We start from the raw sequence: 24,415 nt of genomic DNA, 5'->3' as shown, positions 1-24,415 counted from the left end.
ATATATATGCCTATGGCAGAAACCACTGATCTGTACAAAATGGATCGGTGTAGAAATAAACCACTGATCTGTACAAAACAAACGTGTCACAGGACTGCTCATTTATGGAGCAGTTTTATGAAGAAAAATCCTTGGAAATGTTTTTTTGTTGTTGTTTGTTACCTCAGAATTTCTGATTACTGTTAAAAAGTTTAAAACACTTGTAATTAAAATAGCTAAATAAATCAATAAATGGTTCTTTAGAAACCTTTCATCTGTAAATTAAACCCACCTGTTATTTCAGATTAGATAATTTCTTGTTTAACATAAGGAACCTCTGACATTTATTTTTAGACAAAATAACATGGAAACTTGTACATTTTTTTAAGTCTGGTAGATTATTTATATCTCATTTCAACCAGAAAAACACACTGTAAATAAATACAAATGTTTATTATAAATGCAACAGGAAATAATTTAACAATGACTGCAGTGATTGTAAAGTAGGATTTCTGTGACATAAACCTCTTGATGAATTTTTTAAATGCTCATTTCAACTTGTAATTTTGACAAAATATGTAATTGCCTTTAATGTTGTTATCAGGACAGAGTCATTTCTAAAATATAAATTTGAGCACAATAAGTGGAGAGCTTCTACTTGTGCAAATGTCTTTTGACTTTGATTCATGGACATTTTTAATGATCCGTTCATTTATTGTTAAAATATAAAATGAAACAGCTTTTTAAAAAATAATAGAGTTTTGCCGGTAATCTACAGATGTCTCTTGAGCTTGAGTCCCGTTGGCTGTTGGATAGTGTAGTTTTAAAATGACTGGAATTGGTAAGTGGCATACTCCCAGTAGTTGCATGGTTGTCTTAGTTAGTTAGTTGGTTGTCTTCATACTATACTTTTGTGCCACTGATTTGGCCTACAATGTTTTTGTCATGGGTTGAAAAGGTTTCTGCAAAGTAAAGCATCTACCATATTTTCATTGTTGTATGTGAATTTTCTGGGAGCTAGCTTCTGTCCTTCAGCCTAGCTGCTGTTTTAATGGAACTTAACGTATACTAATACTAGCTTGTTTATACTGGGTAGGTTTCCTTATGGACCACAAAGCCTACAGGTTCCAGTCCCCGGTCTGGACCTGATGATGGACTGTCAACTTCAACAGAGATTGTGGTAGGAGGCGTGAGGCTCTGCAGCCAGTGCATGCTCATGTAGACCGGTGTGTTCTGTTTTGTTTTTGTTTATGCACCTAAACTGTCCACAAACAACGTGGGGCCATGCAGATTATATGAAGGGTGAATCTTGCAGCTGCTGAATTTGACAGTACAGGCTCATATCCGATACTAAATAGAGGGAGGAAAAGTGAACTCTTGCAATATACTTAGTTGGGAGGCAATAATCTGCTCCTTATTATTGTTAAGAGAACTTTTCTTTCTTAATAACAAGGAGTAACAGTCACTTTTTTTTGAGTGACTGTGACTTAAAGTTGTCTTATTTACTGTTAAACAATGCACAGTAGCTTGCATATGATACGTTTGGCTGGATTTAAACATTGTTTATTCCTGGTTTATGACCTGATTAAATTTCTTTGTTAAATTAGGTTTTCAGATGCCAAAAAATAAATGTATTTGATCTTTGTATTTTTTAATCACTCTTTTAGATTTACTGTTGTATACTGTATTTTGCAATTGGTGCCAATTACTTACTTACATTCTGACACATTTCTCACATTTATAGTGGCAAATATAGAATATAAATGATCAGATGGAAAGTATAGATCTATTTGTTGTTATGGTGTTAAAAATGTTAATAACTGGGGCGCAATGCACGAGGTTGATGACGGGCAAAAAACACAGTCTACCCACTTCAAAAATGTAGACTACACCACTGGATATGTGTAATATCAAACTGAGACTTAAGCACAACACATGTCAAATATAAAGTTTATTACTGGAAACGAGGTAACTTCTTGTAAGTTTTTTCTATTTCTTTTCCATATGGGAAGGTTTATATTCTGTTGCCTTTGTATTTGACTCGCGATTCATTTAGCTTGAGACTTTTAAAGTTTACATTCCGTTAGATTTTCAGTTAGCTTTATATTCAGTGTGTCAGTCACGTTTAAATTTAGCAAGATTTATATTCTGTTGTCTTTGTGTTCAGTCAGTGTTACATGTCGCTAGCATTTCAGTTAGCTTTAGATCTAGAGTTTAAATGTATATTCAGTTAGATTTTTCACTTTGCTTTATATTCTGTGTGTGTTTGACTCACTTTTAAATTTAGCAAGGTATTCTGTTGTCTGTCTGTTCCGTTAGTATTAGATGCATTAGATATCGCGAATAGATGTAGCTAGCATTTCACTTGGTTAGACCTACATTCACATGGGCAGCATGACAGTGCAATGGCTGATATTTGCTTAATTTCCCAAAAGAGGTTGGCAACATTATTAGTACACAAGTCTCTAAAAAAATTGTAACCACATGAGGGTAGAGATTGATGTGATGCTAAGGTCTCACCCTCATTAGCATGCAGCAATACACAATTCCTAGTGTGTTCCAGTACTACACTGAGAGTGTGATATGAACCCAAGTATTACTCCCACTTGCCAAACACATATTCATCCCAAGTTACAACAACTAATTAGCTACAACAGAATAAAAATGGCTAGAATTTGCTGCGGCCAAACATTAGCCACCACAGGTGGTAAGCTACAAGCAGTTCCAATGGGATCTCTACCTGAGAGCTAATTTTAACACTTCCACATTGTGCGCCTGGTGTATGCCCAGCAGGATGGCATGGTGGCTGTAAATGAAGAAATGGAGTGAGTGATACTCTTTGTGTCTTATTGCATTTGGAAGCTGTTACTTGGTTTATTGATGATTTATGTAGAGTGTCGTGGTATCCAAGAAACTTTTTCATGAACGTCATTTCCGTTGTTCATCACACTGGTCCTCTTGAATGGTATACATGCGAAGGCAGTACAATATCTCATAGGTCCAAGTGCCAATCACAGTAAGTTTAGCAGGTTGAAACGGACTGTCAGATCAGAACACGCAGCAGGCGAGCTCACTGTCACGTCACCCGTGTGAGCTCTGTTCCACATGACAGTGTTCTGTGGTGCATCGTCCACAAAACACGCGTGCAGCCGGTTGGAGACGCGCCACCAGATGTGGACATGAATGAGACGAGCGAACTGCTTCTCATTCATGTCATTTCATGACTGTCAGTGACCATGGATCATTTACAGAGGAACTGAACAGATCATATTTGTATTGTTCACTTGATAAATGCGGCGTTTTTATATGGTGTATGATTTTAATTTTTTTTTGTAATACTTCCATGTCCTTCCTGATATGAGGCAGATTCCCGCAGCTTTCAAAGAACAGCTTCATAGTTCAGTGGTAAAGTCTCTGGTAATCAGAGCTTTTGGATGGCGTGAGTTTGCGTCCAGTGGGTCGTATGTTTTTTTTTTTTTTTTTTTCTCCTACATAAACTGCGTGATGTGGTCCCACAGGTACCGGCTGTTCTTTTATATTTCCTCCACATAAGCGGTGCAATGTGCCACAGCTGGCTAATTTCAAACTATTTCACGCTATTTCGCTGTTTTTGTCCAAACACCATCCAAACTTTGCACTATGTGTGAAGGGGCCATTAGGAACGCTGCGTCTCATATTAAGACTTGAATTACAGTTTTAAAATAGATATTTCTGTACCACTTTCCACAAATTTGACCTTTACCTTGAACCTCAGCAAGAGAGGTTTTCTAGTATGTAGTCATAGGCACATTACTAGATGTGGTATTTGCTATTTTGAGTTAATGATCAGGGGCTCGTGGGAGTAACTGAAAGCAATGAAACTTGTTCCATGCAGAAAATGCTGTTTAATCTGGCAACATAAACAGCCCGAGTTGAGTTCTGGCTCACAGAGGAGTCACTGCCACTATGTTGAGTTCTGTTTTGTTGAGGACACACAGGCCGGGGGCTCTGAGGAGCCTGTCAGAGGAGCAAAACCAAACATTCCTGCTCATCACCTAAACCTTGCCGCATACCTACAATAAGCCTCAAAGTGCGGGAGCAGCAGAGAATGGCCTGGGAGGCCAAAGAGGAGCAGCAGGCCCAAATCATGACTCATGATAATATAAGCAAAGAAGCTGAAAGCCCAGTCGCAGGAGGCAAACAATTCAAAAGGACAAAGTCTGTCAGTGTCTAACGTTATAAAGCGATCAACATTAATCTTTCAAATTCAGCCCATTTTTTTTTTGTTTAGTTTGTGTGCTCTTACAGAGGGACCGAGTCTTCTACACTTGCATCAAAAGGTAAATGTAGATGGAACAAGATACCAGCTTCAACTCTTAAATCTATGTTAAATCCTTGAGTCACTGCCGAGCACAATCATTCTGTTCCACTCCATAATTTAAAACACTAGTCATACACAGATACACAAATAATGCACGGAAGCAGTTTACACGATTCAACCAAGTATCACTTCCATGCTGAAACAATTATGATGTGCAAATGACTGGAACTGTGATTTATGGTGCCCATGCTTATTCCCAGATTTCTTAACACGAAGCGGATCAGAGTCTACATCAACCCCTTGATGGAACAATATCTTCTCCAGCCAAGGCCATACCCATTTGCAGTTGGGTGGACTGAGACAGTGGAGATCAAGAGACATGTCCAAGGACACAGGGAGGTTGCACGACTGGGAAGTGAACACAGGTCTGCGTACTGGGAGCCCAACTCCTATCCACCGAGGCAGGGTCCATGTTCTTTACTGCTTAAGAACACTGGCTGTGTCTTCTCTGTATTTGCATGTTGCACAGTTGTTTGTTGTGCTTATTTGCTTGTTTTGTTATTGTTAGTATGGCCAAAACAGATGGTCACCCATCTGAGTCTGGTCTGCTTGAGGTTTCTTCCATCAATCAAAAGACACCTGAGGAAGTTTTACTGTTACCAGAGTGCTTGCTCAGGACCTCTTGAGCAAAACTGGACTGACTCATCTACCTGATTCACAAAAGTGAATGAATAAATGAATGAAATAAAAGTTGCAGGATTAGGATCATCCCAAAAATGTAATAATTATTCCCAGTTATTAAACCTAAATGTTTAATAAACTGACCAACTAAATAAATAAAGCAACAAGCATACAAGCAACCACTTGGGATTAAAATCAGAACAGGAGAAGTGCCTTTATTTGTGGCAATCCCACGGTAGTGTGGAAGATCATCTCTTGATCAATTCCAGGATGGGATATCAATCAATCAATCAATCAATCAATTTTTTTATATAGCGCCAAATCACAACAAACAGTTGCCCCAAGGCGCTTTATATTGTAAGGCAAGGCCATACAATAATTATGTAAAACCCCAACGGTCAAAACGACCCCCTGTGAGCAAGCACTTGGCTACAGTGGGAAGGAAAAACTCCCTTTTAACAGGAAGAAACCTCCAGCAGAACCAGGCTCAGGGAGGGGCAGTCTTCTGCTGGGACTGGTTGGGGCTGAGGGAGAGAACCAGGAAAAAGACATGCTGTGGAGGGGAGCAGAGATCAATCACTAATGATTAAATGCAGAGTGGTGCATACAGAGCAAAAAGAGAAAGAAACAGTGCATCATGGGAACCCCCCAGCAGTCTACGTCTATAGCAGCATAACTAAGGGATGGTTCAGGGTCACCTGATCCAGCCCTAACTATAAGCTTTAGCAAAAAGGAAAGTTTTAAGCCTAATCTTAAAAGTAGAGAGGGTGTCTGTCTCCCTGATCTGAATTGGGAGCTGGTTCCACAGGAGAGGAGCCTGAAAGCTGAAGGCTCTGCCTCCCATTCTACTCTTACAAACCCTAGGAACTACAAGTAAGCCTGCAGTCTGAGAGCGAAGCGCTCTATTGGGGTGATATGGTACTACGAGGTCCCTAAGATAAGATGGGACCTGATTATTCAAAACCTTATAAGTAAGAAGAAGAATTTTAAATTCTATTCTAGAATTAACAGGAAGCCAATGAAGAGAGGCCAATATGGGTGAGATATGCTCTCTCCTTCTAGTCCCCGTCAGTACTCTAGCTGCAGCATTTTGAATTAACTGAAGGCTTTTTAGGGAACTTTTAGGACAACCTGATAATAATGAATTACAATAGTCCAGCCTAGAGGAAATAAATGCATGAATTAGTTTTTCAGCATCACTTTGAGACAAGACCTTTCTGATTTTAGAGATATTGCGTAAATGCAAAAAAGCAGTCCTACATATTTGTTTAATATGCGCTTTGAATGACATATCCTGATCAAAAATGACTACAAGATTTCTCACAGTATTACTAGAGGTCAGGGTAATGCCATCCAGAGTAAGGATCTGGTTAGACACCATGTTTCTAAGATTTGTGGGGCCAAGTACAATAACTTCAGTTTTATCTGAGTTTAAAAGCAGGAAATTAGAGGTCATCCATGTCTTTATGTCTGTAAGACAATCCTGCAGTTTAGCTAATTGGTGTGTGTCCTCTGGCTTCATGGATAGATAAAGCTGGCTATCATCTGCGTAACAATGAAAATTTAAGCAATACCGTCTAATAATACTGCCTAAGGGAAGCATGTATAAAGTGAATAAAATTGGTCCTAGCACAGAACCTTGTGGAACTCCATAATTAACTTTAGTCTGTGAAGAAGATTCCCCATTTACATGAACAAATTGTAATCTATTAGACAAATATGATTCAAATCACCGCAGCGCAGTGCCTTTAATACCTGTGGCATGCTCTAATCTCTGTAATAAAATTTTATGGTCAACAGTATCAAAAGCAGCACTGAGGTCTAACAGAACAAGCACAGAGATGAGTCCACTGTCCGAGGCCATAAGAAGATCATTTGTAACCTTCACTAATGCTGTTTCTGTACTATGATGAATTCTAAAACCTGACTGAAACTCTTCAAATAGACCATTCCTCTGCAGATGATCAGTTAGCTGTTTTACAACTACCCTTTCAAGAATTTTTGAGAGAAAAGGAAGGTTGGAGATTGGCCTATAATTAGCTAAGATAGCTGGGTCAAGTGATGGCTTTTTAAGTAATGGTTTAATTACTGCCACCTTAAAAGCCTGTGGTACATAGCCAACTAACAAAGATAGATTGATCATATTTAAGATCGAAGCATTAAATAATGGTAGGGCTTCCTTGAGCAGCCTGGTAGGAATGGGGTCTAATAAACATGTTGATGGTTTGGATGAAGTAACTAATGAAAATAACTCAGACAGAACAATCTGAGAGAAAGAGTCTAACCAAATACCGGCATCACTGAAAGCAGCCAAAGATAACGATACGTCTTTGGGATGGTTATGAGTAATTTTTTCTCTAATAGTTAAAATTTTGTTAGCAAAGAAAGTCATGAAGTCATTACTAGCTAAAGTTAATGGAATACTCAGCTCAATAGAGCTCTGACTCTTTGTCAGCCTGGCTACAGTGCTGAAAAGAAACCTGGGGTTGTTCTTATTTTCTTCAATTAGTGATGAGTAGAAAGATGTCCTAGCTTTACGGAGGGCTTTTTTTTATAGAGCAACAGACTCTTTTTCCAGGCTAAGTGAAGATCTTCTAAATTAGTGAGACGCCATTTCCTCTCCAACTTACGGGTTATCTGCTTTAAGCTACGAGTTTGTGAGTTATACCACGGAGTCAGGCACTTCTGATTTAAAGCTCTCTTTTTTAGAGGAGCTACAGCATCCAAAGTTGTCTTCAATGAGGATGTAAAACTATTGACGAGATACTCTATCTCACTTACAGAGTTTAGGTAGCTATTCTGCACTGTGTTGGTATATGGCATTAGAGAACATAAAGGAGGAATCATATCCTTAAACCTAGTTACAGCGCTTTCTGAAAGACTTCTAGTGTAATGAAACTTATTCCCCACTGCTGGGTAGTCCATCAGAGTAAATGTAAATGTTATTAAGAAATGATCAGACAGAAGGGAGTTTTCAGGGAATACTGTTAAGTCTTCTATTTCCATACCATAAGTCAGAACAAGATCTAAGATATGATTAAAGTGGTGGGTGGACTCATTTACTTTTTGAGCAAAGCCAATAGAGTCTAATAATAGATTAAATGCAGTGTTGAGGCTGTCATTCTCAGCATCTGTGTGGATGTTAAAATCGCCCACTATAATTATCTTATCTGAGCTAAGCACTAAGTCAGACAAAAGGTCTGAAAATTCACAGAGAAACTCACAGTAACGACCAGGTGGACGATAGATAATAACAAATAAAACTGGTTTTTGGGACTTCCAATTTGGATGGACAAGACTAAGAGTCAAGCTTTCAAATGAATTAAAGCTCTGTCTGGGTTTTTGGTTAATTAATAAGCTGGAATGGAAGATTGCTGCTAATCCTCCCCCTCGGCCCGTGCTACGAGCATTCTGACAGTTAGTGTGACTCGGGGGTGTTGACTCATTTAAACTAACATATTCATCCTGCTGTAACCAGGTTTCTGTAAGGCAGAATAAATCAATATGTTGATCAATTATTATATCATTTACCAACAGGGACTTAGAAGAGAGAGACCTAATGTTTAATAGACCACATTTAACTGTTTTAGTCTGTGGTGCAGTTGAAGGTGCTATATTATTTTTTCTTTTTGAATTTTTATGCTTAAATAGATTTTTGCTGGTTGTTGGTGGTCTGGGAGCAGACACCGTCTCTACGGGGATGGGGTAATGAGGGGATGGCAGGGGGAGAGAAGCTGCAGAGAGGTGTGTAAGACTACAACTCTGCTTCCTGGTCCCAACCCTGGATAGTCACGGTTTGGAGGATTTAAGAAAATTGGTCAGATTTCTAGAAATGAGAGCTGCTCCATCCAAAGTGGGATGGATGCCGTCTCTCCTAACAAGACCAGGTTTTCCCCAGAAGCTTTGCCAATTATCTATGAAGCCCACCTCATTTTTTGGACACCACTCAGACAGCCAGCAATTCAAGGAGAACATGCGGCTAAACATGTCACTCCCGGTCTGATTGGGGAGGGGCCCAGAGAAAACTACAGAGTCCGACATTGTTTTTGCAAAGTTACACACCGATTTAATGTTAATTTTAGTGACCTCCGATTGGCGTAACCGGGTGTCATTACTGCCGACGTGAATTACAATCTTACCAAATTTACGCTTAGCCTTAGCCAGCAGTTTCAAATTTCCTTCAATGTCGCCTGCTCTGGCCCCCGGAAGACAATTGACTATGGTTGCTGGTGTCGCTAACTTCACATTTCGCAAAACAGAGTCGCCAATAACCAGAGTTTGATCCTCGGCGGGTGTGTCGTCGAGTGGGGAAAAACGGTTAGAGATGTGAACGGGTTGGCGGTGTACACGGGGCTTCTGTTTAGGGCTACGCTTCCTCCTCACAGTCACCCAGTCGGCCTGCTTTCCTGGCTGCTCGGGATCTGCCAGGGGGTAACTAACGGCGGCTAAGCTACCTTGGTCCGCACCGACTACAGGGGCCTGGCTAGCTGTAGAATTTTCCACGGTGCGGAGCTGAGTCTCCTATTCGCCCAGCCTGGCCTCCAAAGCTACAAATAAGCTACACTTATTACAAGTACCGTTACTGCTAAAGGAGGCAGAGGAATAACTAAACATTTCACACCCAGAGCAGAAAAGTGCGGGAGAGACAGGAGAAGCCGCCATGCTAAATCGGCTAAGAGCTAGTAGCTACGCTAAGCTAGCGGATTCCTAAAAACACGCAAAGTGAATAATGTGTAAATAATTTAGAGGTGATTCAGCAGAAGGAGTGCTTTAGTTAAGGCACGTAAAGATTACACTGGGAAACAAATCGTAATCTAGATAACTAGATCAATCTAACTGCGCAGATTAAACAGCTAACAGATACAGAAAAACACCGCTGTGCTCCGGAACAGGAAGTGATACAATACCGCAGTGAGAGCCAACCACCAGTAGAGGCAAGCAAGAATGGATATCTACATCTATGGTCAATCTAGAGATACCTGTGCATTGCTTTGTTTAATGTGGGAATGTCTTGGCCAGATCCTTAGCCTGGCCCGATGGCAGTGAAATCCCAGACGATCAGGCTCTGAAAACCTGCTGTAACCTTAATCCATCTTCACAGCCATTGGGTGACAAGCCATCACTTCCTCTGCTTGATCTGTCGATGAGGACCTCTTGTTTTACCAGATACCCATTAGCCTGTCTCATGTTCAGGGTTCCTGTTGGGCCTTCACTGTTATCATAGTGCTCATAGGGCATACAAAGTCCGCACTGTATTTCACCCCAACATCACCATCAGCCGTTACCCAGGTGTCACGACACAGACGAGGGGTTGGACCCTGACACCCATATTAGAGTATGCACTGAAAAACTTTTAAATGACTGTCATAATAATAATTGGTGTTTTTTAAGACATAAAATAGTTATTTATATTTTCTTAATTCCATTTTTGATGCTGTAGGCCTGATTGTTCAGTGCAGAAATGTACGTTTTCATAGTCTGTGTCTCTGTTTTAATAACTCTGCAACATATGTGGCCTTAAATCTTTCATGAAGACATCTGACATTTATTTTGAGTTTCATCTCCCACTCCGGTCTACACAAACATGTAGTTGTGCACCAGTATTTTGCATGTTTGCATAAAAGAAAACACAATGCCTTCATGGTCATAGTTTCTTGGTGGTCTTCATCTCAAATGGTGACATTTCATCTTGATTTTATTTTCCTAACACAGGGTGAGAGTTGTTGCAGAGTGGCACTGTGAATACTCACGTGGCATGATGCCTTGCTCCACAAGTTGTTCACGGGTTCGCCTCTGCTGTAAGCAGAGCTGCAACACTGTTGGAGTGCAGAGAAAGACAGAAAGAGGTCAGAGGTGAAATTTTGACCAATGAGAGCAGACGCCACAGAGTCAACATACAAGCACTGCTGTGAAAGCTGCCAGGGTTCAAATAATGCAAAGTACTTATTTTTCAATCAACATGCAGTACCAACACAGAGCCGTGTTCCCGACCACAGACATCTTATTCACGTCCTGTACGGTTTCGCTATGGGTTCTTAACCACATTTTACAACAGACTCTATCAGCGCAATATGATTGGTTTAGAATCCTACCAATGACAACAACTGTATTTATGGTGGATCCAAAACAATTGTGCTACCAAACTGAATAACTACAACATTGCAGAGTTGTGTCCATAAATATTTGGCGTGGACATTTATTATTTTAAAAATGTCGTCACAACCAGTTCAATTCAACTTAATTCAGTTCAATTGATTTTGTTTATACAGCACCAAATCACAACAAAGCTGCCTCAAGGCGCTTCACACAAGTAAGGTCTAACCTTACCAACCCCTAGAGCAAGTACACAGGCATCAGTGGTAAGGAAAAACTCCCTCTGGTGATATTGAGGAAGAAACCTCTAGCAGACCAGACTCAAAGGGGTGACCCACTGCTTAGGCCATTCTAGCAGTTACAAGGTTTTTGCAAAGTTTTAAAAAGCAGAAGAAAGAGAAAACAGGAAATCAAACAACACAACTTTACAAAAGAAAAAAAGATTAATTTGATGAGAAGTCCACGCAGATGTTCGCACCACAGGATGGGTCATCCAGGCTTCCTCATGCTGTCAGTCAGCCTATTCCTGCGACAATATCTATTCCAAATGCAGGCTGCACAGCTACAGGCCTGGCATCTCACAGGCAGTCCAGCACCCTGCGGTTTGTAGCGGTCAGTTCTGCAATCCTAACCGACATTATACATACATTAGACAGAGAGAAAAAAGCAGAATCAGTTGGCCGGGAAAAAAACAACACCTAAGGTATAATTCATCAGCAGTAATTTGACAGGAAAGCAGAGAAATTACTAAGGGGATCGCCGGCCGCTAGCCCTAAGTTTCACTAACAGACCCCGAAATTAAATGAACCAAGTTTATTTGTTTGGTCTGGACCAACGATCAAAATGTTACAAATGTTGCAATTATTCCTTGGTTCAGATTGAGTTCAACATTTCTAAACAAGCCAAAATTACTACATAAATGCCATCTGTGAGTAAAGTGTCTCCTCATTGGTTAGAAGTGATGTGTTTATGTTCTTCAGGAGCCTGCTTGTTGGAGGGTTACAGTTATTGTTAAGAAGCTAGCTTCAAGTAGTTTAGTCCCAATTAAGTTTTTTTTTAATATGACCAACAAAGGTCCTTCTCTTTTCCTGGGTCACTTTATATAATAATGGATTTTTGTTTTCCAAGTTGTGTAGAGTTGTGTTTGTCTGGACAAATGTCACTGAGATGCTTCTCTGTCACGGCACAATCTATGTTAATCTGCGTCTCAAAATACCTATAAAATTCAAATATGGGTATATTATTTGGTCCTTTTGCGTTCCTTTTGGGTTTGCATTCTTACCAAAATCAAATTACACCACAGACCACTTGGGAGTGGAATAGGTCCCATCTCTTCAGATGGACCATGGTTTGCTTGGTTGGTCTTCACCAGAGTTCAAATACATGTTCACACATCTGCAAATTAATTGACCTCTCAAATAAATATATTTTTTTAATATGTTGGGTTGCTTTCATAGTATACATTATCATTGTCCATCTACACAGTCAATCAGGTTTGAAGCAATTACCTGAATGCAAGCAGATAATAAATCCATAAACACTACAAAATGCATCTTTCTGCATTTTCCAGGATTCACATCATAAACAAATAGTACAGACTGACTTCCACTGGCAGCCACACATGCCCACACCACAACACTACCTCCACTACCATGGCTGACAGATCAGGTGGTGACCGTGAGCAGTACCTGTTATGACACTTATACACCAACCTGCTGGAGGGTGTTCCTGGTTTGACTAACTGTGCTTTAAGCTTATAGTCCTGATTTCTGTTCAATACCAATGTGCTGCTGTAGACAGCTAAAGTCTCAATAACTGTCAGTTCACAATATTTAGAGTCTTTATATGAAAAGCAATGAAGAAAAGCCCAATTAATGGTTAGAATAAACTGGTGATGCAGTCTCTTTGTCCTGAACACATTCTACAAAAATGTAATTTTTCTTGGATGAAAAGCTATGACCCTGTATAAGCTTGTGTGTAGACCCCACATGCAGTGTTTGGAAGGTCCAAAGTGTTACTTTCACAGACGTATAAACCATAATAATCTTACATTTATAAACAAGTAAGCGTGGATGTGCTTTTTGGGCAGGGAGGAGAAGGTGACGGCTGATGACGGCGGTGTGAGGAACACAAGGCACTTTTCATCATCACCGTTGGGATGAAGTGAAACCCACTTCGCTAAATGTACACGGTGGCCTCAGGGAAGCAAAGCTCCGCCCCTCTCCCCCCACCAACACGCTCTACACAGACCTGCTGAACTCTCCTGGGAAAGGCACTGCGTCTAAACCAGCCTCCATGACTCACGCGAGCAAAAATAAACCAGGCAGCTGTGAGAACAAGGCCTGGGAACCATGAAATTTGGGGTCGTCGGGGGGCGGGTGTCATGTTGGAGTTTTTACGCGGAGCAGCGGGGTTGTTTACAGGCTTCCACTGGTGGATGAGGGAGCACGACGTGACAAGAGCTGAGGCGAAAAGTGGGAGGTCGCGGCCACTGCAACAGCACACTATCAACTGAGCGAACACTGTGTGCTTTCCCTGCCTGCTGTGTTTCCTATTACAAGCAGCCCAGGCCTGGGGGGCGGGGTGAGGTGGGGGGGCGACTACAGGGAGACTGCTAAAGATTACCACTGGTTTGTCCTAATATTTATATCCAGCGTGACTTGGCAAGAAGGCCACGGGCAAGAATTTTTATGAGTGTAAAGCTCTGGATCAAACGCTTGCCTTTGTCCACCAGGAGAGAACTTTGATTTGTGCATCTGCACGAAGGTGTGGTGGGGGGTTTGGGTCGGGGGGGGGGGGGGGGGGGGGGCACGCTATACCTCAGGTCCTTCCCACTCGGTGCCAGACTGATGACAAAGCTTGTGTTCAAGCTGACCCCTGGCTAACCTTTCCGGTGCTGCACACTGACTTGGCTCTCCTGTTCACCATCAGATTATAAACAGAGGTGGTGAAGAGAGAGAGAGAGACAGAGAGAGAATGAGTGAGTGTTCTGGCGAAACCACATCTACTGATGTAATCTCAAATCTCAGTGCAATGTTGTTCTCAGCAAATCATCCCTGGGAGTCTCCCATCAGACTGTGTGTTATTTTAATTATTCAAGAATAGCGCACATACAAAAACACATCTTGGTGTGGTTCCAGATGTTCGGTGCCCACATGAGGCTGAATTTAGGTTAGGAACACACTGACACCGGGTTAAGTTGACTGTGCTGTTATAAATATCCGACTCCAAACAGAACCATGTTTTAGTGCTGATATCTGAACCCTTCTATCCACAGACCAAAACAGTCGTAAACTGTGAGTGTGTATATTTACTGCCTGATCAAAGTGGTGTTCATGTGGCCAAAATATCAACCTGCAATGAAATTTTCTTGATAGATTTTGTCATGTAATGATGAGAATTGCAAAATAACACCATTATTCATCATCCAAAAGCGCTATAAACAAATGTGGCCCAAGTTGACAGTACGTAAGTGTAGCTACAGGTGGGTTGCGGGTTTAAACCCCACCTGAAATATTAATTACATAATGGTGGAAGAAACAAGGCTTTTTTGAAACTTTGAACCAAATAAACTAATTGTTTCATAAGACAGGTCATTATTTTTAAAGGCTCAAAATTGTACGTTGAAAAATTAACTGCTTTAGACAATGATTCATTGTTTTGACATGCTTGAAACTTTAAATGAAACATTGTTTCATGCAATAATTTATTGATTAAAACACTAAAAATGGACAATTGCTTCATTAAGTGTTTCACTTTTCTGAAACACTTGAAATAGTAAATTAAACAGTTATATCTGAAAGTTCTGTCACTGCTTAGAGATGCCCAAAACAGTAAATGAAACATGTTTCAGAAAAGTATTCACTGTTGCAAATTGCTTGAAACATTAAATTAACCTTTGCTAAACAGTTATATCTGAAAGTTCTGTCACTGCTTAGAGATGCCAAAACAGTAAATGAAACATGTTTCAGAAAAGTATTCACTGTTGCAAATTGCTTGAAACATTAAATTAACCTTTGCTAAATAGTTATATCTGAAAGTTCTGTCACTGCTTAGAGATGCCAAAATAGTAAATGAAACATGTTTCAGAAAAGTATTCACTGTTGCAAATTGCTTGAAACATTAAATTAACCTTTGCTAAATAGTTATATCTGAAAGTTCTGTCACTGCGTAGAGATGCCCAAAACAGTAAATGAAACATGTTTCAGAAAAGTATTCACTGTTGCAAATTGCTTGAAACATTAAATTAACCTTTGCTAAACAGTTATATCTGAAAGTTCTGTCACTGCTTAGAGATGCCAAAACAGTAAATGAAACATGTTTCAGAAAAGCATTCACTGTTGCAAATTGCTTGAAACATTAAATGAACTCTTGCTAAACAGTTATATCAGAAAGTTCCATCACTGCTTAGAGATGCCCAAAACAGTAAATGAAACATGTTTCAGAAAAGTATTTACAGTTGCAAATTGCTTGAAACATTAAATTAACCTTTGCTAAACAGTTATATCTGAAAGTTCTGTCACTGCTTAGAGATGCCAAAACAGTAAATGAAACATGTTTCAGAAAAGCATTCACTGTTGCAAATTGCTTGAAACATTAAATGAACTCTTGCTAAACAGTTATATCAGAAAGTTCCATCACTGCTTAGAGATGCCCAAAACGGTAAATGAAACATGTTTCAGAAAAGTATTTACAGTTGCAAATTGCTTGAAACATTAAATGAACCTTTGCTAAACAGTTATAATAGGAAGTTCTGTCACTGCTTAGAGATGCCCAAAACAGTAAATGAAACATGTTTCAGAAAAGTATTCACTGTTACAAATTGCTTGAAACATTAAATTAACCTTTGCTAAGCAGTTATATCAGAAAGTTCCGTCACTGCTTAGAGATGCCCAAAACAGTAAATGAAACATGTTTCAGAAAAGTATTCACTGTTGCAAATTGCTTGAAACATTAAATTAACCTTTGCTAAGCAATTATATCAGAAAGTTCCGTCACTGCTTAGAGATGCCCAAAACAGTAAATGAAACATGTTTCTGAAAAGTATTCACTGTTGCAAATTGCTTGAAACATTAAATGAACCCTTGCTAAACAGTTAAATCAGAAAGTTCCATCACTGCTTAGAGATGCCAAAAACAGTAAATGAAACATGTTTCAGAAAAGTATTCACTGTTGCAAAATGGTTGAAACATTAAATGAACCCTTGCTAAAGAAAATGAGCCACTGTTATGAAATGGTTGAAGCGTACAGTTGCTTCAGAAAATCAACCAACTGCTGCAGGCAATAATTCAGTTTGAAATGCTTGAAACACTAAATAAAACAACTGTTTCAGACAATGTGCTCTTGTTTCAAAACACTAATTAAACAGTTGATTCTAAAAGCCCTAAATAAAATTATTGCTTCATTTCATTGGCTCATATCTGGTATATTGATACTGCTTCAAAATGATACATTTTGTAAAAACATTTGACAAGGTAAATAAAAAAATGCATTAGAAATAAACCACGTTTCAAAACGCTTAACAACACTTCGTTCTCCTGGCAGTGCTTCTGGCTGAATACTGACAAAATGTGTAGAGGGACCAATTAAGAGGATCAAATAATTGACCAACAGCAATTTAACACACACTCTAAATGAACATATGCCATTTTGTCTTATATCCATTAGTGGTATTCTGTAAGATAGCAAATTATAAGACACAGAAAAACACAAATGTGTTTTAATAAATTTAAATTTATTTAAAAATTGAAGCGTTTGTGCAAAATATGGCATAATGTGCTGTTCTCCAAATCATGAAAGATCTTAAAACACAGAGAAGAGTCTTTATACATAGAACAAAATGTGTACTCTGTATTTAACCCATCCTAGTTACAATTAGACACAATCCAACCACTAGGAGCAGTGGGCAGCCAGAGTCCAGCGCCCAGGGTCCAGCTCCAGATATAGAGACACTGCCGTGGTCAGGGAGGGGCAGAGAAAGCAGCAGACTCTAATGTGCATATTTGTGATGGCGGGAGGAAACTAGAGTGCCAGGAGGAAACCACAGAGGCACGGTTGAATCCACAGAGACAGGAACTGGGCATGGGTGGAATCAAATCCGAGACTCTTGCAGTGAGGCAAGAGCGTGAACCACTGAGCCACTGTGCTGCAGCACGAGCAGGCGTGTCCACCAAGATTCACCATCTCTATGTTGGCAAACTGCTCTGAGTTAGTTGAGTCAATCCATGAATAATTTCTTATTGACCCAAATTCTAAACGTGCACAACAGGCCTCACACTGTTTTTCATCTTTAACTGAAAAGATATTTTTGGCATTTTTGTTCTGCTACTCATACAGATATATACTTCTGCTTATAAACACTGCATATGACATAAAGTCTTCTTGGTCTTCTTCTTGACTTGGATACAGATATACAATACTGTATCTCCTGAGGGGTGTTTTTTATCTGGCCAAATGCTGTGAAGTGTTTTGTCTTCACTTTGACATGAATTATTTTGTCGTGGGCTGGCTGGGTTCTTGATCTTCTTCCTGAGAACACCAGTGCAATCGTGCTTTTAAAGAATGTAGCAAACAGTGGATTTGGCTCCACCTCTGACAGGTTTGTTTTGCTTCTTCAAACTAATGATGGCCTGCTTTACTAATCAACCCACCAAAACCGGCCATACTTGGTGCAGGTCCCAAACCCAGATAAATAAAAGGGATTCATGTCAGGAAGGGCAAAACCATAACCAAAACCATAAATAACTAAAGAAGAGCTGGGAAAAAAAGGGGGGACTGAGTGGAGAGTAAGTGCAGGATCAGGCTGAGAAGAAATGGAGAAAATGGGACAAAACCCCGGTGGAAAGGAACAAGAAGATGGTTTATAGCTCTTTGGGCTTCATAATGACACTGAACAGAAACTCTAAAATCAACTGTAGACCTTTTACCTGTGTATATAAAAAATGAATAATGGGAGATTAACCCATAAAACAGCTCAGCAGCCAAGTGGTTGTCTCAGGGTATATAGAAAATGTTGCATGTCCTACACTGCTTGTTTTATTTGGATAAATTAATTCACATCACGGTTTAAGCTGGTGTCAACAACACATATCAGCTAAGCACTCACGAGCACACTGGACATTATTGCTCTATCTATATTAAAACTACCCCCCCCCCCCCCCCAAAAAAAAACATACTCTCCTTAGCTCAACGATCATTTACGTGGCCTCAAGCATAAGTTCAAGGACAACCACCTGTAAGTCACTCTATTTACAGCCCAAGATTTCTTAGATTACTGTGTTGAAAAGAAAATGTATGACATTAGGTCAAATATACGTACCCAGCATGCCTTAGTTCCACCACTGCACCCTGTTACTGATGTGGGCGCCATCACTGATACCTCACTTAGATTTACTGAATTTGATATTATTTCACTGGTTGCCCTGATGAATCTTGTAACTTCTGCTAAGTGCACACCCTGCATTTTGGACCCGAGACCAATGCGACTTTAAGGACCTGTGGCCTACACTTGGGCCTACTGTACTGGAAATTACAAAGTTCTCATTAACCTCAGGATCTGTTCCTAAATGTTTTAGATCCACAGTGATTAAACCGTTACTTAAGAAATCTAGGAGTTGTCAGCTGACTAGCATAGCCTCTTATTGTACTTTTGGTGTGCTGAAATTATTGTGTTTCTCAGTGTTTGATATAAACATTGAACTTCTCAGTTTTCTCTGTTATTGTGTCACATTTAAGCTGGCGTGCTGCACATACAATAACACCTCTGCATTGTTTGATGACCTCACATTCTATCCTGAAGTGACACAGATACACAGCAAATGCGCCCATGTTAAATTAACACGAGAAAGTGTCTGTGTACACTCTTTGTGTTAAAGTAACACTAGAAAGTGTCTATGTGTACACTCTTTTCAGTGTTAAAGTAACACTAGAAAGTGTCTATGTATACACTCTGTTAAATTAACACTAGACAGTGTGTACACTCTCTTCAGTGTTAAATTAACACTAGAAAGCATCTATGTGTGCACTCTTTGCAGTGTTAAAGTAACACTAGAAAGTATCTGTGTACACTCTCTTCAGTGTTAAATTAACACGAGAAAATGTCTGTGTATACACTCTGTTAAATTAACACTAGAAAGTGTGTACACTCTCTTCAGTGTTAAAGTAACACTAGAAAGTGTCTATGTGCACACTCTGCAGTGTTAAAGTAACACTAGAAAGTGTCTATGTGCACACTCTTTTCAGTGTTAAATTAACACTAGAAAGTGTCTGTGTACACTCTTCAGTGTTAAATTAACACGAGAAAGTGTCTATGTGTACACTCTCTTCAGTGTTAAATTAACACGAGAAAGTGTCTATGTGTACACTCTCTTCAGTGTTAAATTAACACGAGAAAGCGTCTGTGTACACTCTATGCAGTGTTAAAGTAACACTAGAAAGTGTCTATGTGCACACTCTTTTCAGTGTTAAATTAACTCTAGAAAGTGTCTGTGTACACTCTTCAGTGTTAAATTAACACTAGAAAGTGTCTGTGTACACTCTTTTCAGTGTTAAATTAACACTAGAAAGTGTCTGTACACTCTTTTCAGTGTTAAATAGTACATTTATACAGCGCTTTTCCATCTATATCAGAAGCTCAAAGTGCTTTACAGTGATGCCTCACATCCCCTGAGCATGCACATTGGCAGCAGTGGTGAGGAAAAATTCCCTGGAAGAATTAAAGTGCACAAAGAAACTAGGCTAGCATAGAGCGATTTGCACATCTTGACTTGCCCGCTGCATTGCGGGATCTTGGTTACAACACATGGTGATTTTGATCAGTTTAAAGTGCAGCTGAGGGCTTAAAGCCTCTTTACACTGGTCGTGGACGGCCTGTGACATCCAGGACTGAGTCCGGCAGCAAAGAACTGATTCCTCTCACATACACAGCATCGGTCCAGAATCTGCAGTGTGTTTTGACAGAGGAGGAGGACACAGAAGTTGTCAAAATGACTACACATCCTTACAAAATAGAGCGTGGATACCCGATTCAGGCACCATGGGTTGAGTTGGGTTCGGACAAATATTTCAAAATTATAGGTTGGGTTCAGTCAGGCCAACACAAAGACAATGAACATGAGGAACTTTTGTGAAATGATGTCAGAGCCTCTGTACCCTCAGCCGCTCATAATTAATGACGTTATTGCTGCTAACAGTAATTTAATATACTTTTTTGTCTTGGTGGATAATTCATAGGATTTATTTTCATCCTGAGTAGAATATTGAAGAGCAGCAGTTGGCATTCCATTTGCATCATGTGAAGCAGCACACAGAGTAAATAAAAAGTCTTATTCTGACCTGTTACAGCTTTTCAAACGGATTCATCATCACATCCTGCTATACCTCTTTCAAAATCTACCCATATATCTTACTAAAACCTTTTTAAAGATTCTTTATTTCTCCCGTTTATGGGTGATTCTTTAACTATGGGCACTATTGGCCTTGTAAATGTAATTTCCACCACACCATTGCCTTACAATATAAAGCGCCTTGGGGCAACTGTTTGTTGTGATTTGGCGCTATATACATGTGCTCTGATGTCACTGTTTATCTCCATAGAAACTACCCAAACAATCTTTCATACAAACTGTTTAAAGGGACATTACAGTGTTGTGGTGGAAATTAAGGCAATAGTGTGGGACAAGTACATTTTGTTTTAAAAAAAATCACAACAGTTGTATGACATTGAATACCCCAATTATGTTTTGATTATTTTACTGATATTTTATTCAGAGATATTTTAAAACATTAGAAAAAACTTTTTTTACCATTCATTTTTATCATTGAAGATCAAAAGTCTGGGTGTGGGACAAGCACAAAACGGCAATATTTGCATATAATGATGCTGAAAAAAGGTGAAAAAGTCATCATAGACTACTAGAACAAATTTCTTAAAACACTTTCATTGTAAAGATAACTATAAAAGTGTGAACTTTCCCCTTTTTTCTGTTTTTCATACAATATGATCAAAGGACATAATAAGTGCCCGTAGTCTAAAAATCACCCTTATATGGAACTATAAATCCCACAGAATCAGAAACGGGTATCTGTGCAAACATAAGATGAGTGGTGGGATGGCTCTCCCACATTTTATGCGCTATTATTGGGCTGTTAACATTCGCTGTGTCTCCTACTGGTTAGATGAGACTATTGTGCTCTCTGGATGGCTGGATATGGAACGGGAGGATTGTCTTCCTTACTCGATATCGGCGATCGTAATGTCTCCCATTTGTCTCAAAAAATCATACTACAACTATAATCTGATTACACATAGTACCATTCAAATCTGGAAACAGCAAAATATTTAAAATTTAGAGCCCTATCCTTTACACTGCCAATCTCAGCAAATTCAGCATTTATTCCTTCAACTTTGGATGGAGCCTTTGAGTGGTGGAAAGAGTTTGGACTCTGTTGTGTTGGGGATTTGTATCTTCAGGATGTGTTTGCATCCTTCCAGCAGCTTCAGGAGAAATACGGATTGTCAAAGTCTGATTTCTTTAGATATCTGCAGGTCAGACATTTTGTAAAGACTCACCTGGCTAATTTTGAGACTGCATTACCCAATAAGTTGGACCAGTGTCTCAAGGACTGTATACTAGAAAAACATGCAATTTAATTTATATACGATGTCTTACAAGAATATGAACAAATGAATATGGATGGTATAAAGAAGGACTGGGAAAAGGAATTAGGGATGCAAATAGCAGAGGACACCTGGGATAAGGGTCTGAAACAGGTTAATACGTGTTCCCTTAATGCTAGACATTGTTTGATCCAGTTTAAGATTCTGCACAGGCTGCATTATTCTAATTTGAGGTTGCATAAAATTTTCCCTGATGTGTCGCCAATTCGTGAAAAATGTAACCAAGCGGAGGCAGACTCACTACGAGGCTGCTTACCAGAAAATGATGCAATCGACAGGCGTGAAAAAGTTCATGCATGCACACAAAGGTTCAAGGTTTGCTCATGCAAGCACACGTGATTCAAATCCAGCAGGTTTTTGCAAAAAATAAAAAGGGCTGATACTTTTTTCTAACAGACCTCGTACATAGTTATGCACTGAGCTGCAGGAATTCTGGGTTGCAGTATTTTCATTCTACTCACAGATTTTTAAGGTTCAGATAAAACTGGACCCACTGTGGGTTATACTGGGTACATCAGAACACTCTAAAAACCTACCGAATGCACAGCACCATCTTCTGTCATATGGCCTTATTTGTGCAAAGAAACTTATTCTTCTCCTCTGGAAAGATAAAGGGGCACAGAATTTAAAAGCTTGGATTACGACACTGACTGATACCCTACACCTGGAAAGAATTCGCTATATCCTTAATGATAGACTGGAGGAATTTAAAAGGATCTGGAGTCCAGTGATTTAATTTATGGGAAAAATGAATGGTTAGAATTCTTTGCTAGTAGTAATCTATGACACCTTCAAGTAGCACTCTGCAGGGATGGGTAAGGTGGGGTGTTTTTTTCGGTTATGGTTGTTGGTTTTGGTGATGTTATTTTTGCTCTTGCTGGTCTGTTGTTGTGTTGTTCAGTTTGTTCTTTGACATAATATTGTTAAAAGAAGCAAGATACCCATTCCATATTACTCTTTGTATTATTGCTGCTCTTATGCTTCATAATAAAAATATTTGAAACGGATTCATCATCACATCCTGACGGAAAGTGTTGTCTGCGTAAGGCGCCTTAGTTTTGGAAGACGAAGTCTGGAAATAATTTCAATCCTTATCATGGTAAGTGAATAAATGAAGAAGCATGTGTTAAAAACTTGAGAATAATGAGTTGACGTGCACCTACATGTACTGACAATGATGGACCTTGTACATGTAACATTATAAGCCTACATGCAATTGGGAGATTTTCATCAATTTATAATCTCTCTCTGTTACCTTTGTCTGTTACAGCAGAAACTGATTTGCAGCTCGGTATTAGTAGAGTCCTTATCTTATGAAGCATTGCTTCGCTTACAGAGCCGAACCCATAGTTATATTATCGTCATGTCATGAATCACTGTAAGAGCTTTACGTTTGCCCTACTATTTCCTGGCCGGGCTTCCCTTACATCACTACAACGCCCCACGAGTGTGCAGCAGCATCACTTAAGATCAGCAAGAGTGAAAGAAATCAAACAAATTGGAGTTCATGGTACAAAGAAAAACACAAGGAAACATGTGAATGTGGCATGAAAAAGAAAAGAGAGCACCTGATTTAAATTTACCCCTACAGATGGAAGGGGTCTCCACATCGAGGCAGGCCATGGAGGACAGCGGTGGCTTGCTTGGAGTCCAGGTCTGGAGTCCCATGGAGTGAGAGGACCAGCAGAGAACAGGGGAGGTGAGGGAGAGAGAAGGCCCGGCTCTGAGACGACAGCTGGCTGTTCTATCTGCACACTGTCTCTCCTCTGTGCATCTCTGGTGTGTGCACGCTCAGCGGCAGGAGGAGGGAACACAGTGCTGCTGACACACAGCGTTAACCCTCACCAGCTCAATCTGCACACAAAAACACAAAGGACCAACACAACCCGTTGATTCTGTCTTTGAGAAAGTCCACGTTCCAGTGAATATGTCACAAAACCAACATTTGGGAATTGTCTGTGGGCACGTCTCCATGAGAAACAAGAACAATCAAGTGTTTCTCTGGAAATTCTTTAGCAGTAAATAATGATGACTAACACAAACATGCTGCTCCCTTAGGGCTTTGAAACTAAATGTTTTCCGAACAGAAACTGTATTTTAATGTTTCCGGTTGCTGCCCATTGATTGGCTCAGCAATAATAGCTACAGCCCTCACATGACCATAACCATAACAATAACCCCTAACCATAAACATAAGGCTGACCTACGTATGAATGTTATTAATAACACCATACAACTAGCCACTACCTAAAACCACTCACTCTCAGTATATATAAAATTTTAATCTGATCCTGTTACGTTGTTTCGCACAGATTCATCATCACAGCCTGACGAGAAGACGTTATTGTTTTTGAAGATGACGTCTAGGAAATACTTTAATTCCTTATCATGGAAATTACTGAAGAAATGCAGCATTTTTAAAGAAGTCTCTGTGTTTGCTCTGGATGGGTTTCTCAGCCTCAGCCAGAGAACGCCAGCTCTTTGTTCTGTCAACAAGAAAAATACATTATTTTAAAGTTGAAATACAGCTGACATATCTTCAGCATTCTGCTCACAACAAAAATAAATCCCATTTGATCCACCAAGACAAAAACAAAGAAACAAAAAAGCTGAATAATGACCCAAATAAATGCAGTGTTTTAAAAGAAGCCCCTCAATGTTTGTCTGCTCCGGCTGCATTTCTC

At 39.7% G+C, this 24,415-nt stretch overlaps 1 protein-coding gene and 1 long non-coding RNA gene across 4 annotated transcripts in view; one reads left to right on the top strand and one right to left on the bottom strand.

Moving 5' to 3' along the window:
• The window catches only part of mrtfbb (myocardin related transcription factor Bb), a 45,821-nt gene extending 22,249 nt beyond the window's left edge, over positions 1–23,572 (bottom strand). Inside the window, exons 1-2 of one of the 2 annotated variants that reach the window (XM_034190309.1) lie at positions 23,300–23,572; positions 10,711–10,776 (exon numbers count right to left, since the gene is read on the bottom strand). In XM_034190309.1, coding sequence (XP_034046200.1) covers positions 10,711–10,776; positions 23,300–23,399 — 166 coding nt within the window. In that variant the 5' untranslated portion in view covers positions 23,400–23,572. The remainder of the gene's footprint in view (positions 1–10,710; positions 10,777–23,299) is intronic. The other variant, XM_034190310.1, reaches the window with a different exon arrangement.
• Positions 1,146–20,044, top strand: LOC117527812. 2 transcript variants are annotated; one of them, XR_004565607.1, is made up of 3 exons: positions 1,146–1,156; positions 14,532–14,537; positions 19,748–20,044. It is a non-coding gene; the product is annotated as an uncharacterized LOC117527812 (long non-coding RNA). The 2 variants fall into 2 exon arrangements; XR_004565606.1 differs by lacking the exon at positions 1,146–1,156 and adding an exon at positions 13,991–14,000.
• Positions 23,573–24,415: the final 843 nt, after the last annotated feature.

This window comes from Thalassophryne amazonica, chromosome 16, assembly GCF_902500255.1.
Source record: "Thalassophryne amazonica chromosome 16, fThaAma1.1, whole genome shotgun sequence".
In the NCBI taxonomy this organism is placed as follows: Eukaryota; Metazoa; Chordata; class Actinopteri; order Batrachoidiformes; family Batrachoididae; genus Thalassophryne; species Thalassophryne amazonica.
This window is presented reverse-complemented; position numbering and strand designations above follow the sequence as displayed.